Source organism: Salmo salar, chromosome ssa03 (assembly GCF_905237065.1).
Source record: "Salmo salar chromosome ssa03, Ssal_v3.1, whole genome shotgun sequence".
Taxonomy (NCBI): Eukaryota; Metazoa; Chordata; class Actinopteri; order Salmoniformes; family Salmonidae; genus Salmo; species Salmo salar.
In genome coordinates this window covers 22,092,871-22,109,308 of record NC_059444.1, presented here as the reverse complement: position 1 = coordinate 22,109,308, position 16,438 = coordinate 22,092,871, and the positions used below count along the sequence as shown (strand labels likewise).

The window sequence follows — 16,438 nt, the reverse complement described above, 5'->3', positions numbered from 1 at the left end:
TTATTATAGGCTTCAATAAACTCTTTATGAAAAGTCTAGTCAATGCTACTTTGTAATTTACAGGGAGGGGGTGGGAGAAGAAACGTTCTGTACAGTAATTAACTACTCCTCTAGTTAACAAGGAAACACTGGCATGACGCCAGCTTGGGTGCGTCCCAAATAGCATACTGTTGCCTTTATAGTGGACTACTTTTGACCAGGGCCCATATGTCCTACCAAGCAAGCAGAGGGGAATAACCCTACCTAGATGAAAGGAACAAAGCAACATCCTCATAATAGGATGGATGACGAGGAGACTTGGCGAACACAGATTGGAACAATATGGAAAGTTTATAGTTCATTACAATCCTCTACTCGTAATTCAAAGCTGGCGACATGTTGTGTTAATGTATACCGTGAGTTGTAAATAATGGCAGTGGTAAAGATGGCAGTGGTAAAGATGGCAGTAGTAAAGATGGCAGTAGTAAAGATGGCAGTAGTAAAGATAACAGTAGTAAAGATGGCAGTAGTAAAGATGGCAGTAGTAAAGATAGCAGTAGTAAAGATGGCAGTAGTAAAGATAACAGTAGTAAAGATAACAGTAGTAAAGATAACAGTAGTAAAGATTGTGAAGATCTAAAGGGAGAGTGTACAGTAACTCTCAGATACAGTCATGATAGATAACAGTGGCCAGTGAAGTACCTAATCCTAGGCCATGTCCTGAGCCTGAACACAGAACATTAAGCCTGATGGCTGGTGCTTATCTTGGATCCTGTAGTGGACATGATTCTGCTTGCTGCTAGGTAAGATTCACTCTGCACGTAGACAGACGCTGGAGCTCAAGCACAGGCCTCCCTTCCTCCAACTCTCCGTCATTCCTTCCCTCTCTCCTTCCCCCCCCTCAACCATTCCCTCTCTCCCCCTCTCCCTCGCACCTCCCTTAATCCATCCACCCCTTCATCACTCCCACCCTCCTTCACCCATTTTCTCCCTACCCCATCTCTTTATCCCTCCTTCACTACATCCATCTCTCCCCACCCCCTTCACCTATCCCCAACTCCATCCATTCCTTCCTCTCTCCCTCTGTTATTGGTTACCTCCCTCCCCGTACTCACCCGGTCTCCAGGTCTGACCATAGGTTCCTGCTTGCTCCCCAGCTTGTGGAGGATGTTATAGGCCACCTTCATACTCCGCACCCAAAGTTTTCCTACAGGGTTAAATCAAAATAAACACTGGTCAACGATCTGATTCAGAGGCTATGGACCCAGGGCAAAGATGGTAGCATCACTGTTATAGACCCACTCCAAACAACCTCAGGAGGAAGAGGAAAGAGAGGGAGCACATCAAAGAGCAGCATGGGAAAAAATACAATGTAGGCTGCTTGAATAGATAATGATCGAAAAGCACAAAAAAGACAATGACGTTTTTCTTATTCAATCTTCAGTACATTGTGGGGATGTCTGGTTGTATTGGTTGGTAATAATAATCAACGTCCAGGTAACTAGAACCTCCCTTTCTGGATGATGAACTAAACATTATTTTGAGCCAAGTACTTAACATTTCTCGGAACCGACTAAAGCTTGAAGAAAAAGCGTTTGTACTCATATCAGTGAGAAAGCAAACGACTTGCCAGCGTTGTATTCATTAGAGTACAACGCAACAAAAATGTTTTGAAATGTTATGCAATGGAAATAAAAAATGAGCATTTCTTATTGGACAAGTTCAGGTAGTTTCTCCAAGTTTCTTCCATTTGGTGCCTAATGAATACGACCCAGCTCTGATCTGCCTGGTTACGGTAACAGTTCTCCAGATGCTGAGAGGAAGAGAGAGCTGAGGGTGTTCCTTGGAGGACTCTGAGGTAGCGTGGCGACAGTGTGTCTGGTCCTGTTTGCATCTCAAATGGCACCCTATTCCCTTTATAGTGCACTATTATAAAGGGGCCCTATGGGCCCTGGTCAAAAGCAGTGCACTATATAGGATATAGGGTGCCATTTGAGAGAGACAGACTTTCCTTTGAGGGCTGACTAACTGACTCAGTGGTGACATGGGGACTCCGTGACACCAGACCTGGCACCCTGAGAAGTGAAGAGTCAGTCTTTGGCTGTGTCGTACCTACACTGTGTTTACACCACACCCAACTCCTGGTTTGCCTAAACATTGTCAGGTTTGTGTATGTGTGCGTGCGCACACGCATGCAACTTCTCTTTCTGTCAGTTTGGCGTTTCTTTCTCTCAGAGATCTCTAGGTGATCTCAGCTCTACAAGCTCAGTGGATCTCTACTGATTCAATCTACTGCATGGATAGACATTTCAGCCTACAGTCCTGTGAAGGTGTACAAAAATAACATTTCAGCCTACAGTCCTGTGAAGGTGTACAAAAATAACATTTCAGCCTACAGTCCTGTGAAGGTGTACAAAAATAACATTTCAGCCTACAGTCCTGTGAAGGTGTACAAAAGTAACATTTCAGCCTACAGTCCTGTGAAGGTGTACAAAAATAACATTTCAGCCTACAGTCCTGTGAAGGTGTACAAAAATAACATTTCAGCTAGCTTTCCCTCTGGAAAAAAAAAAAAACAGTACACTATTATTTTGAACTGGATTATTATATAAACTACTTAGCTTGGGAGCTTGAGTTAAACTAATGAGGGCATACAGCATGACTTAGGCATTATCATCATTATCTTTATTAATGGCCCATAGACAGTGAATAATGCAGAATATTACCTTCCTAGATACGGAGCGCTATGTTTCCATGATCACGTAATGACGCACCCCAGTCAACAGTCATTTTACATTTAAATTACATAGGCCCAAATGGCACCATATCCCCCTACTTAAGTACACTACTTAGTACACTACTTTTGACCAGGGCTCTGGTCAAAGTAGTGCACTATATAAGGAATAGGGTGCCATTTGGGATACAGTACTGGAGGGAAATGTTGTTCTATCACGGTGCTGTGATCTCTAGTCGGCCCATCGTTAAATGAAATGATCCTAATCTAATCATTTATCTAAGGATGGCTTAAATGGATACCACTCTTTCTACAATACATAGCGCTCATTATAAAGGATGGGATAGATATTGCCTACAGTCCCACTGTTTAACTGCAGTGCAGTGTGTGCATTTAACTAGCCAATTTCTGGATGATAAATTCATGTAATTAAAAAATCGGATTTTTTTGGTACCCAGAGACACTGATTAGAAGGAATGAATCATATCTGTATTACGATAAAGCTATCATGTAGGAGTTGAGAAATGAATCCTATCTGTATTACGATAAAGCTATCATGTAGGAGTTGAGGAATTAATCATATCTGTATTATAGAGCTATCGTGTAGGAGTTGAGGAATTAATCCTATCTGTATTGCGATAAAGCTTTCATGTAGGAGTTGACGCTGTAAGCAAAATGACCTTGTCCTCATCATGAAGCATCCCAGAGAAACCAGAGGAATTAACAACAGTGAGGCACAGCAAGAAGAGAGCGAGAGAGAGAAATAGTAGAGAGAGAGTAGAGTGTAGAGAGAGTAAAGATAGTAGAAAGAGTAGAGAGTGTAGACAGAGAGAGTAAAGATAGTAGAGAGAGAGTAGAGAGAGTAGAGAGAGTAAAGATAGTAGAGAGAGAGTAGAGTGTAGAGAGAGAGTGAAGATAGTAGAGAGAGTAGAGTGTAGAGAGTGGAGAGAGAGTAAAGATAGTAGAAAGAGTAGAGTGTGTAAACAGAGAGAGAGTAGAGATAGTAGAGAGAGTAAAGATAGTAGAAAGAGTAGAGTGTGTAAACAGAGAGAGAGTAAAGATAGTAGAGAGAGTAGTGTGTAGACAGAGTAAAGATAGTAGAGAGAGTAGAGTGTGTAGACAGAGAGAGAGTAAGAGTAGTGTGTAGACAGAGTAAAGATAGTAGAGTGTGTAGACAGAGAGAGAGTAAAGATAGTAGAGAGAGTAGAGTGTGTAGACAGAGAGAGAAGAGAGTAGAGAGTGTAGAGAGTGGAGAGAGAGTAAAGATAGTAGAGAGAGTAGAGCATGTAGACATAGAGAGTAAAGATAGTAGAAAGAGTAGGTGTGTAAACAGAGAGAGAGTAAAGATAGTAGAGAGAGAGTAAAGATAGTAGAAAGAGTAGTGTGTAAACAGAGAGAGAGTAGAGATAGTAGAGAGAGAGTAAAGATAGTAGAAAGAGTAGAGTGTAGACAGAGTAAAGATAGTAGAGAGAGAGTAGCGAGAGTAAAGCGTGTAAACAGAGAGAGAGTAGAGAGAGTAAAGATAGTAGAGAGAGTAGTGTGTAGACAGAGTAAAGATAGTAGAGAGAGAGTAGAGTGTAGACAGAGTAGAGAGAGAGTAGTGAGAGTAAAGATAGTAGAGAGAGAGTAGAGAGGGTAGACATAGAAAGTAAAGATAGTAGAGAGAGTAGAGAGTGTTGACAGAGAGAGAGTAGACAGAGAGAGTAGAGAGTGTTGACAGAGAGAGAGAACGCGAGAGAGAGAGTAGAGTGAGTAGAGATAGAGTAGAGAGTGTAGACATAGAGAATAGAGAGGAAGATAGATGTAGAGAGAGAGAGAGATAGATGTAGAGAGAGGGTAAAGAGGTAGAGAGAGCGAGCGAGCGAGAGGTAGAGAGCGAGAGGTAGAGAGAGGTAGAGAGCGAGAGAGAGTCCTGTTGGGGGAGGACGCAGAGAGCTGTGGGTTGGCAGCGCACTACATTGCGCCTGCCATAAGATGAGGGACAATGTCTTGCAGACCAATCAACCTGCACATGTCCTCTACTGTATGCTTATTGTTAAATGTATGGTTATTGTTGTTACTGTTGTCCCGTTGATCATTTTGATTCTTATTATTTTCATATTGTAAATATCCAAAGTAAGCTTTGGCAATATGTACATTGTTGCGTCATGCCAATAAAGCAAATTGAATTGATTAGAAGAAAAAAAATTGAGAGAGAGAGTAGAAAGAGAAATGGGTAAGGTAAGAAGAGCACGAGAGAGAGTAGAACGAGACTACAGAGAGACTACAGAGACAGAAAGAGCGAGAAAGAGAGAGAGAGACGACAGAGATTCACTCAAGGTTCACTTCAGAGAGTCAGATTAAGATTCAGCACTGCACACTGAAGACAGAGTTGTTCACACAGCACAGGGCCCAGTAGCCCTCTCACCCGACCAACCGTCTCTTCCCTCCCAGAGAGCTGGGCCTCGAAGCTAGGCTCCTGACACAGGGTATGCTGGCTGCAGACATTTCACAGTCTGGTGAGCACTGTCCAATCAGCCACCTCACTTTATAAATCAATATGTTCACAGCGACAGCCATACAGACAGAGCAGACTGACAGACACTGCACTAGTTCCATTGAGGCCTGATTTGGGCTGCATGATGGTGCTAACTGACTGGGGTTTTATGGCTTCATCCCAAATGGCACACTATTTTCAATATACTGCACTACTTTTAACCAGAGCCCTATGGGCCTTAGTTAAAAGTATTGCACTATATAGGAAATAGGGTGCCATTTGGGAAGCAGGCTATGTTATTCCTGTGGGGGATGCTGCCTATCTGCCAGTCATGTCTCCATGACTCAGTTAGCAGCGGGTGGGGAGCTGGGACATGGTGTGCAGGATTGTCTACGGTTGCTCCCCAAATGGCACACTATTTCCTATGTAGTGCTCTACTTTTGACTACGACCCATAGAGATCTGGTCAAAAGTAGAGCACTATATAGAGAATGGGCTGCCATTCGGGACGCAACCTACATGTAATTTCATTCTCACAGCTTCACAGGGGTCCCCGCCCCAGAAGTTCTAAATTCATAAAAGTTAGTGTACTGAGGCAGAGCTTTTCTCTCCAAATAATTGTACACCCCTCGACCACAAACAATTTATTTTAAGTGGGACTTGGGAGAATAACTTGAATCTAAGTAAGCAGAGAGGAATAGTCTGAGTGTCTAGTGTCACAGTATTACAATGCAGGGCTGCAAACATAATGCAATACAATTCTCGATTGCCACTGATTTATTAACAAGAGTGGATTTAACTTTTCATATTTAAATCTATTACAATACACTTAACTTAAAGACCTCTAAGTGAGAGACGAAGTATTATACCACTGAACTAAATAGCTATGTAAATTACAAATGTGGGGGTCCAGTGTGGCTCAGCTGGTAAAGTATGGCGTTTGCAACGCCAAGGTTGTGGGTTGGATTCCCACGGGGACCAGTACAGAAAAAAGTATGAAAATGTATGCTGTGGACAAGAGCATCTGCTAAATTACAAAAATGTAAAATGCACAGTACCAGTCAAAAGTTTGGACACACCTACTCATTCAAGGGTTTTTCCTTATTTTTCCTATTTTCTACATTGTAGAATAATAGTGAAGACATCAAAAATAAATGAAATAACACATATGGAGTCATGTAGTAACCAAAAAAGTGTTAAACAAATCCAAATATATTTGATATTTTAAATTATTCAAAGGAGTCACCCTTTGCGTTGATGACAAAGTATTATACCATTGAACTAAATAGCTAAATTATCCAAGATGGCGTAGCAGTCAGACGTCTTTGTCCTTCTTGTCATGTCCCATGTATATATCTTTTTATATTTTTCTTTGCATATCTTTTTTTTTTCTAAACCTCAACTTCAAAATACTCTCCTGCAACCCGCCTCACCCAATGTGGTGTGGATCTGTTTTTATCTAAAGTATTTTTATTTACCTCGGAACCGGAATCCCCCAACAGAAGCTAGTCAGCTCACTAGCTACTAACTAGTAATCAGCTGCTAGCGGTCATCAGCTAACCTTTAGCTTGGAAAGCTCTTGCCAGTTTGTATAACGCGATTCAAACCAGAGCATACCAGACCTGTTTTCTCTCCATATCCCCAGATTCCTACCGCAAGCTCTGAACCTTTTCACCTGGATCATCGCAGCAAGCTAGCTGCAATCCGAGTGACTACTCCTGGCTAATGTCTGTCCTGAAGCAAGCACTAATTAGCCTGGAGCTAGCCCATGCTAGGCCCATTTCCATGCTAGCTGAAGAGGCCCATCAGCCACTCCTGGGCTACCATACCCGGACCCCTTCTACTGCCGGTACGGGGCACGGAACCCCGCCGATCCTTCACGACTGGACTACCGACGTACTCTGCTCGAGGGGGTACTCAACTGGCCCCTCCGTCGTGACGTCCCCTGAATGCCCATCTGCTAGCCTGCTAGCCGCGGCCCGCTAGCTGTCTAGATCATATTGGACTGTTAGCTGAATAGATCCATCGGCCAATTTCTTGGGCCACTATACCTATTTTGCCAATTGGACTTGGACCCCTCTGCTACGCGGTACCCTACTAATCCATCACGACTGATCTATCGACGTCACCGCACGTGGAGGCTAAAACAAACTTTCCTCCATCGCGACGTCCCTCTAAGGCCCTTCTGCTGGCTTGCTAGCCCCGGCCTGCTAGCTGTCTGAATCGCCGTGTCTCCAGCCAGGCCCAACCAGTCACCTGACTCCTATGATCCCTCGGCTACGCATGCCTCTCCCTAATATCAATATGCCTTGTCCATTACTGTCCTGGTTAGTGATTATTGTCTTATTTCACTGTAGAGCCTCTAGCCCTGCTCAATATGCCTTAACCAACCATTTAGTTCCACCTCCCACATATGCGGTGACATCACCTGGTTTAAACATCTCTAAAGACAATATATCTGTCATCATTACTCAATGCCTAGGTTTACCTCCAATGTACTCACATCCTACCATACCTTTGTCTGTAAATTATGCCTTGAATCTATTCTATCGTGTCCAGAAAATTGCTCCTTTTACTCTCTGTTCCCGAACGTACTAGACGACCAGTTCTGATAGCCTTTAGCCGTACCGTTATCCTACTCCTCCTCTGTTCCTCTGGTGATGTAGAGGTTAATCCAGGCCCTGCAGTGCCTAGCTCCACTCCTACTCCACAGGAGCTCTCATTTGTTGACTTCTGTAACCAGAAAAGCCTTGGTTCAAAGCATGTTAACATTAGAAGCCTCCTCCCTAAGTTTGTTTTATTCACTGCTTTAGCACACTCTGCCAACCCGGATGTCCTAGCCGTGTCTGAATCCTGGCTTAGGAAGACCACCAAAAACCCTGAAATTTCCACCCCTAACTATAACATTTTCCGACAAGATAGAACTGCCAAAGGGGGCGGTGTTGCAATCTACTGCAGAGATAGCCTGCAGAGTTCTGTCTTACTATCCAGGTATGTACTTTTAAAAATCCACCTTTCCAGAAACAAGTCTCTCACCGTTGCCGCTTGCTATAGACCACCCTCTGCCCCGGACACCATATGTGAATTGATTGCACCCCATCTATCTTCAAAGCTCGTGCTGCTAGGTGACCTAAACTGGGACATGCTTAACACCCTGGCCATCCTACAATCTAAGATTGATGCCCTCAATCTCACACAAATTATCAATGAACCCACCAGGTACAACCCCAAATCCGTAAACACGGGCACCCTCATAGATATCATCCTAACTATCTTGCCCTCCAAATACACCTCTGCTGTTTTCAACCAAGATCTCAGCGATCACTGCCTCATTGCCTGCATCCGTAAATGGGTTCTGCGGTCAAACGACCACCCCTCATCACTGTCAAATGCTCCCTAAAACACTTCAGCGAGCAGGCCTTTCTAATCGATCTGGCCCGGGTATCCTGGAAGGATATTGACCTCATCCCGTCAGTAGAGGATGCCTGGTTATTCTTTAAAAGTGCCCCATTCAAAAAATTTAGAACCAGGAACAGATATAGCCCTTGGTTCTCTCCAGACCTGACTGCCCTTGACCAGCACAAAAACATCCTGTGCCGTTTTGCATTAGCATCGAATAGCCCCCGTGATATGCAACTTTTCAGGGAAGTTAGGAACCAATATACACAGGCAGTAAGGAAAGCTAATGCTAGATTTTTCAAGCAGAAATTTGCATCCTGTAGCACAAACTCAAAAAAGTTCTGGGACACTGTAAAGTCCATGGAGAATAAGAACACCTCCTCCCAGCTGCCCACTGCACTGAGGCTAGGAAACACTGTCACCACCGATAAATCCACTATAACTGAGAATTTCAATAAGCATTTTTCTACGGCTGGCCACCTGGCTACCCCGGTCAACAGGCCTGCACCCCACACAGCAACTCGCCCAAGCCTCCCCCATTTCTCCTTCACCCAAATCCAGATAGCTGATGTTCTGAAAGAGCTGCAAAATCTGGACCCCAACACATCAGCCGGGCTAGACAATCTGGACCCTCTCTAAAATTATCTGCCGAAATTGTTGCGACCCCTATTACTAGCCTGTTCAACCCCTCTTTCGTATCGTCTGAGATTCTCAAAGATTGGAAAGCTTCCGCGGTCACCCCCACACTCTACACCCAAACTGCTACAGACCTATATCTATCCTACCCTGCCTTTCTAAGGTCTTCGAAAGCCAAGTTAACAAACAGATTCCTGACCATTTCGATTCCCATCGAACCTTCTCCGCTTTGCAATCTGGTTTCAGAGCTGGTCATGGGTGCACCTCAGCCATGCTCAAGGTCCTAAACGTATCATAACCGCCATCGATAAGAGACATTACTGTGCAGCCGTATTCATCGACCTGGCCAAGGCTTTTGACTCTGTCAATCACCACATTCTTATCGGCAGACTCAACAGCCTTGGTTTCTCAAATGATTGCCTCGCCTGGTTCACCAACTACTTCTCTGATAGAGTTCAGTGTGTCAAATCGGAGGGCCTGTTGTCCGGACCTCTGGCAGTCTCTATGGGGGTGCCACAGGGTTCAATTCTCGGGCCGACTCTCTTCTCTGTATACATCAATGATGTCGCTCTTGCTGCTGGTGATTCTCTGATCCACCTCTACGCAGACGACACCATTCTGTATACCTCTGGCCCTTCTTTGGACACTGTTAACTAACCTCAAGACGCGCTTCAATGCCATACAACTCTCCTTCCGTGGCCTCCAACTGCTCTTAAATGCGAGTAAAACTAAATGCATGCTCTTCAACCAATCGCTGCCCGCACCTGCTCGCCCGTCCAGCATCACTACTCTGGACGGTTCTGACTTAGAATATGTGGACAACTACTTAGGTCTCTGGCTAGACTGTAAACTCTCCTTCCAGACTCACATTAAGCATCTCCAATCAAAAATTAAATCTAGAATCAGCTTCCTATTTCGCAACAAATCATCCTTCACTCATGCTGCCGAACATACCCTCGTAAAACTGACCATCCTACCGATCCAACTTAGGCGATGTCATTTACAAAATAGCCTCCAACACTCTACTCAACAAATTGGATGCAGTCTATCACAGTGCCATCCGTTTTGTCACCAAAGCCCTATATACTACCCACCACTGCGACCTGTACGCTCTCGTTGGCTGGCCCTCGCTTCATACCCGTCGCCAAACCCACTGGCTTCAGGTCATCTACAAGTCTCTGCTAGGTAAAGCCCTGCCTTATCTCAGCTCACTGGTCACCATAGCAGCACCCACCCGTAGCATGCGCTCCAGCAGGTATATCTCACTTGTCACCCCCAAAGGCAACTCATCCTTTGGCCGCCTTTCCTTCCAGTTCTCTGCTGCCAATGACTGGAACAAACTGCAAAAATAACTGAAGCTGGAGACTCATATCTCCCTCACTAGCTTTAAGCACCAGCTGTCAGAGCAGCTCACAGATCACTGCACCTGTACATAGCCCATCTGTAAATAGCCCGTCCAACTACCTCACCCCCATACTGTATTTATTTATTCATTCATCTTGCTCCTTTGCACCCCGGTATCTCTACTTGCACATTCATCTTCTGCACATCTACCATTCCAGTGTTTAATTGCTATATTGTAATTACTTCGCCAACATGGCCGCTTTATTGCCTTACCTCCCTTATCCTACCTCATTTGCACACAAGGTATATAGACTTTTTCTACTGTATGTTTGTTTATTCCATGTGTAACTCTGTGTTGTTGTATGTGTCGAACTGCTTTGCTTTATCTTGGCCACGTTGCAGTTGTAAATGAGAACTTGTTCTCAACTAGCCTACCTGGTTAAATAAAGGTGAAATATATATATATATATATATATATATATATATATATATTTTTATATTTATATATTTTAAATGACAGCTTTGCACACTCTTGGCATTCTCTCAACCAGCTTCGCCTGGAATGCATTTCAATTAACAGGTGTGCCTTGGTAAAAGTACATTTGTGGAATTTCTTTCCTTCTTAATAAATTTGAGCCAATCAGTTGTGTTGTGACAAGGTTGGGGTGGTATACAGAAGATAGCCCTATTTGGTAAAAGTCCATATTATGGCAAGAACAGCTCAAATAAGCAAAGAGAAATGACAGACCATCATTACTTTAAGACATGAAGGTCAGTCAATCTAGAAGATTAAGAACTTTGAAAGTTTCTTCAAGTGTAGTCGCAAAAACCATCAAGTGCTATCATGAAACTGGCTCTCATGAGGACCGCCACAGGAAAGAAGAGCCAGAGTTACCTCTGCTGCAGAGGATAAGTTCATTAGAGTTACCAGTCCAAATAAAGTTCAAGTAACAGACACATCTCAACATCAATTGTTCAGAGGAGACTGCATGAATCAGGCTTTCATGGTCGAATTGCTGCAAAGAAACCACTACTAAAGGACAACAATAAGAAGAGACTTGCTTGGGACAAGAAACACGAGCAATGGACATTAGACTGGTGGAAAATCTGTCCTTTGTTCTGCTGAGTCCAAATTTGAGATTTTGGGTTCCAACCGTCGTGTCTTCGTGAGACACAGAGTAGGTGAACGGATGATCTCTGCATGTGTGGTTCCCACCGGGAAGCATGGAGGATGAGGTGTGATGGTGTGGGGGTGCTTTGCTGGTGACACTGTGATTTATTTAGAATCTGCAGCGAAATGCCATCCCATCTGGTTTGAGCTTAGACTGTCATTCATTTTTCAACAGGACAATGACCCAACACACCTCCAGGCTGTGTAAGGGCTATTTGACCAAGAAGGAGAGTGATGGAGTGCTGCATCAGATGACCTGGCCTGTACAATCACCTGACCTCAACCCAATTGAGATGGTTTGGATGAGTTGGACCGCAGAGTGAAGGAAAAGCAGCCAACAAGCGCTCAGCATATGTGGGAACTCCTTCAGGACTGTTGGAAAAGCATTCCAGGTGAAGATGGTTGAGAGAATGCCAAGAGTGTTCAAAGCTGTCATCAAGGCAAAGGGTGGCTACTTTGAAGAATCTAAAATATATTTGGATTTGTTTAATACTTTTTTGGTTACTACATGATTCCATATGTGTCATTTCATAGTTTTGATGTCTTCACTATTATTCGACAATGTAGAAAATAGTAAAAATAAAGAAAAACCCTTGAATGAGTAGGTGTGTCCAAACTTTTGACTGGTACTGTATATGTAAATGAAACAACTACAGTAAAATCACTGCACCAGTGTTGTGCCACAGTACAGTACATTTACTTCAAAAGGTATTTTTCCACATAAAGTACTTTGTGTTCCTCGTGTGGCTGTCATTAATAGCATTCATATGCTTAAGCAGCAGGTAGCAGTATTGTTTGGTGCTTGTCTGTACTTAATAAGGTTAGTGGGAAGGCTGAGCATGAAGCAGCATCGAATAAAGGAAACCCTCCTGAGTACTCCACTGCAGCACGCATGGCTTTGTGTCCCAAATGACAATCCCTATCTAGTGCACAACTTTTGACCAGGGCACATAGGGTTCTTGTCAAAAATAGTCCACAATATAGGGACTAGGGTGCCATTTGGAATGTACCCATGGAATCAATCACAGTTATGGAGACTCTCAGTGGATCGTTAACATATCCAACAGTAAAAGTGTTGCTGCTTCACTCACAGAATAAATAAACAGTCCTGGATGGCTGGGTCATGGTATTATTATGGAAGGCAAAGCTATAGGTCAACGTTATAGAAGAGAATAGGACACCTTCATTACTGTTATAGAACACAATTTCATTGCCGTCTATCTGGTGATTTGTCTTTCGTGTTTCAATAGCAATCATGTGCCGTACTAGCCAATCCTTTAGATGAGTGTAGCGGGCTGCGTCCTTACTGTTAAGTTTGAATGATAGACGTGACCACTGATGTCAATAACCCGTACTGTGCGGACATAACACCTACCGTAGGTTAAAATGTACAGTGGTTTTCCGTTGGTGTCCATAGTGGTGAGGCATGGGGGCTTTGGGAGAGATGGTGCCCCACCTCTGCAGGGCAGCCTCCAACGACGGGGGCCAGTTAGTGACCACCCCTAGCTGCTCCCCCCTCATCGCCAGCATCTGAGCCCCCTCCGCTTTGGGCTGGTTGGGGTCAGGCTGTTGAACTGGAGCATCACAGGAACAATGCAATGTTTTAGATTGTAACGCGGCAAAGAGGTTTTCAATTAATAACACATTTTTTATAACCTGTAATAATATAATAACATTCTGTATTGTAACAGCAAATTCATTGAGGTTTTACACATTCAGAAAATCAACCTTCAGAGGTCTTGGGTGCGTCCAAAATGACTCCCTGTGCCCTATATAGTGCATTACCTTTGACCAGAGCACTATGGGATGGATGCCTTCTTACCCTCTAGAAGTTCTTCAAAATCGTCAACAAAGAATTCTCTTAAGGGAGGCCGTTTGGGTCTCTTCAATGTGTTGACTAGCTGCTGGATTTTGGCTGACACTCGGCCACCTACTGGAACGCCTGTAAGGGTCCACACACACACACACACACACACACACACACACATCAATACACACACGTAGAAACGTCTATACTTCATGGAAACTTCTATACTTCTAATTGGACTGGCAAGGCCACTTTTCCATGTCTTCAGAGAGGAGACAGCCACACTTCACTGGGCAATATCCAAAGTGTCTTCTGTACTGTCGTAAAACCCTTTAGTTTCAATGACACTATCCCCCTGGCCATTTCTCTTATCATATGAGGTCCAGAGCCTGCTGGTTTTCTGTTGTACGTGATAATTAATTGCACACACCTGGTGTTCCAGGTCTAAATCAGTCCCTGATTAGAGGGGAACAATGAAAAAAATGCAGTGGAACTGACTGAGGTCCAGAGTTGAGTTGGAGGGGATAAACCTTTATACGCAGTGAAGAGTGTCAAAGTCAAGGGTTAAACCGTGGTTAGAAAGCAATACAGATGAACAAACAGTAAAAATCAGTCCTGACCAAAGCTGATTTCACAAAGATATGAAATCTATGTAAAGCCCGATCACTGCGTAACCTGTGTTAGGCTATATATATATATATATATATCAAGTAAAAAGAAGAAAAACTAAACATTTTGAATCTCTAAAACACAAGTTTGGCCTTGGTACTGAAGGAGAAAGGTGTAGTTCTTTTCAGAGCCTCCATGAGCGTTGTAGTCCAGTAAACCCCATCTGTAAAGCTTGGGACTTGATCTATCAAGTAGACACTCGACGACGTGTGCTCTGTGCGCTCAACAAATATATTCCTCAGCACTATTGACTGGAGTATCTGATGAACAGATTCGTCTGCGCGATGCCATATGCCTCAGGAGAACAAATTAAAATAGCAGAGAGGCCCACATTGGCATACTCCATGATCTGACAGCAGCTCATTCAGAACAAATGTCAGAATCCATTTTGGGTTTGCTTTTCAAGCGTCAGATGCATTTTATTCTACTTCCTCAAAGGATTTGAATCACCTCTGATATGTCAAAGAAAGCTTCCAAAAGAGAGCAAACTGACATGACACCATGACACAGACATATCAAAACAAACTGACATGACACCATGACACAGACAGTATCAAAACAAACTGACATGACACCATGACACAGACATATCAAAACAAACTGACATGACACCATGACACAGACATATCAAAACAAACTGACATGACACCATGACACAGACATATCAAAACAAACTGACATGACACCATGACACAGACATATTAAAACAAACTGACATGACACCATGACACAGACATATCAAAACAAACTGACATGACACCATGACACAGACATATCAAAACAAACTGACATGACACCATGACACAGACATATCAAAACAAACTGACATGACACCATGACACAGACATATCAAAACAAACTGACATGACACCATGACACAGACATATCAAAACAAACTGACATGACACCATGACACAGACATATCAAAACAAACTGACATGACACCATGACACAGACATATCAAAACAAACTGACATGACACCATGACACAGACATATCAAAACAAACTGACATGACACCATGACACAGACATATTAAAACAAACTGACATGACACCATTTTTTTATTTTTAATTTCACCTTTATTTAACCAGGTAGGCTAGTTGAGAACAAGTTCTCATTTGCAACTGCGACCTGGCTAAGATAAAGCATAGCAATTCGACACATACAACAACACATAGTTACACATGGAATAAACGAAACATAGTCAATAATACAGTAGAACAAAAGAAACCTAAAAGTCTATATACAGTGAGTGCAAATGAGGTAAGTTAAGGCAATAAATAGGCCATGGTGGCGAAGTAATTACAATATAGCAATTAAACACTGGAATGGTAGATGTGCAGAAGATTAATGTGCAAGTAGAGATACTGGGGTGTAAAGGAGCAAGATAAAAAAATAAATACAGTATGGGGATGAGGTAGGTAGATAGATGGGCTGTTTACAGATGGGCTATGTACAGGCGCAGTGATCTGTGAGCTGCTCTGACAGCTGGTGCTTAAAGCTAGTGAGGGAGTAATGAGTCTCCAGCTTCAGAGATTTTTGCAGTTCGTTCCAGTCATTGGCAGCAGAGAACTGAAAGGAAAGACGACCAAAGGAGGAATTGGCTTTGGTGGTGAGCAGTGAGATATACCTGCTGGAGCGCGTGCTACGAGTGGGTGCTGATATGGTGACCAGTGAGCTGAGATAAGGCGGGGCTTTACCTAGCAGAGACTTGTAGATAACCTGTAGCCAGTGGGTTTGGCGACGAGTATGAAGCGAGGGCCAACCAATGAGAGCGTACAGGTCGCAATGGTGGGTAGTGTATGGGGCTTTGGTGACAAAGCGGATGGCACTGTGATAGACTGCATCCAGTTTGTTGAGTAGAGTGTTGGAGGCTATTTTATAGATGACATCACCGAAGTCGAGGATCGGTAGGATGGTCAGTTTTACGAGGGTGTGTTTAGCAGCATGAGTGAAGGATGCTTTGTTGCGATATAGGACGCCGATTCTAGATTTAATTTTGGATTGGAGATGTTTAATATGAGTCTGGAAGGAGAGTTTACAGTCTAACCAGACACCCAGGTATTTGTAGTTGTCCACGTATTTTTAGTTGTCCACGTAAGTCAGAGCCGTCCAGAGTAGTGATGCTGGACGGGCGAGCAGGTGCGGGCAGTGATCGGTTGAATAGCATGCATTTAGTTTTACCTGCATTTAAGAGCAGTTGGAGGCCACGGAAGGAGAGT

General features: G+C 43.5%; 1 protein-coding gene across 1 annotated transcript in view; it reads right to left on the bottom strand.

Annotated features, from left to right (window-relative positions):
• Positions 1-16,438, bottom strand: part of dip2ca (disco-interacting protein 2 homolog Ca) — a 235,633-nt gene that overhangs the window by 62,934 nt on the left and 156,261 nt on the right. The window contains 4 exon segments of the mRNA XM_014190736.2: positions 1,095-1,186; positions 13,114-13,168; positions 13,170-13,312; positions 13,561-13,680. Coding sequence (XP_014046211.2) covers positions 1,095-1,186; positions 13,114-13,168; positions 13,170-13,312; positions 13,561-13,680 — 410 coding nt within the window.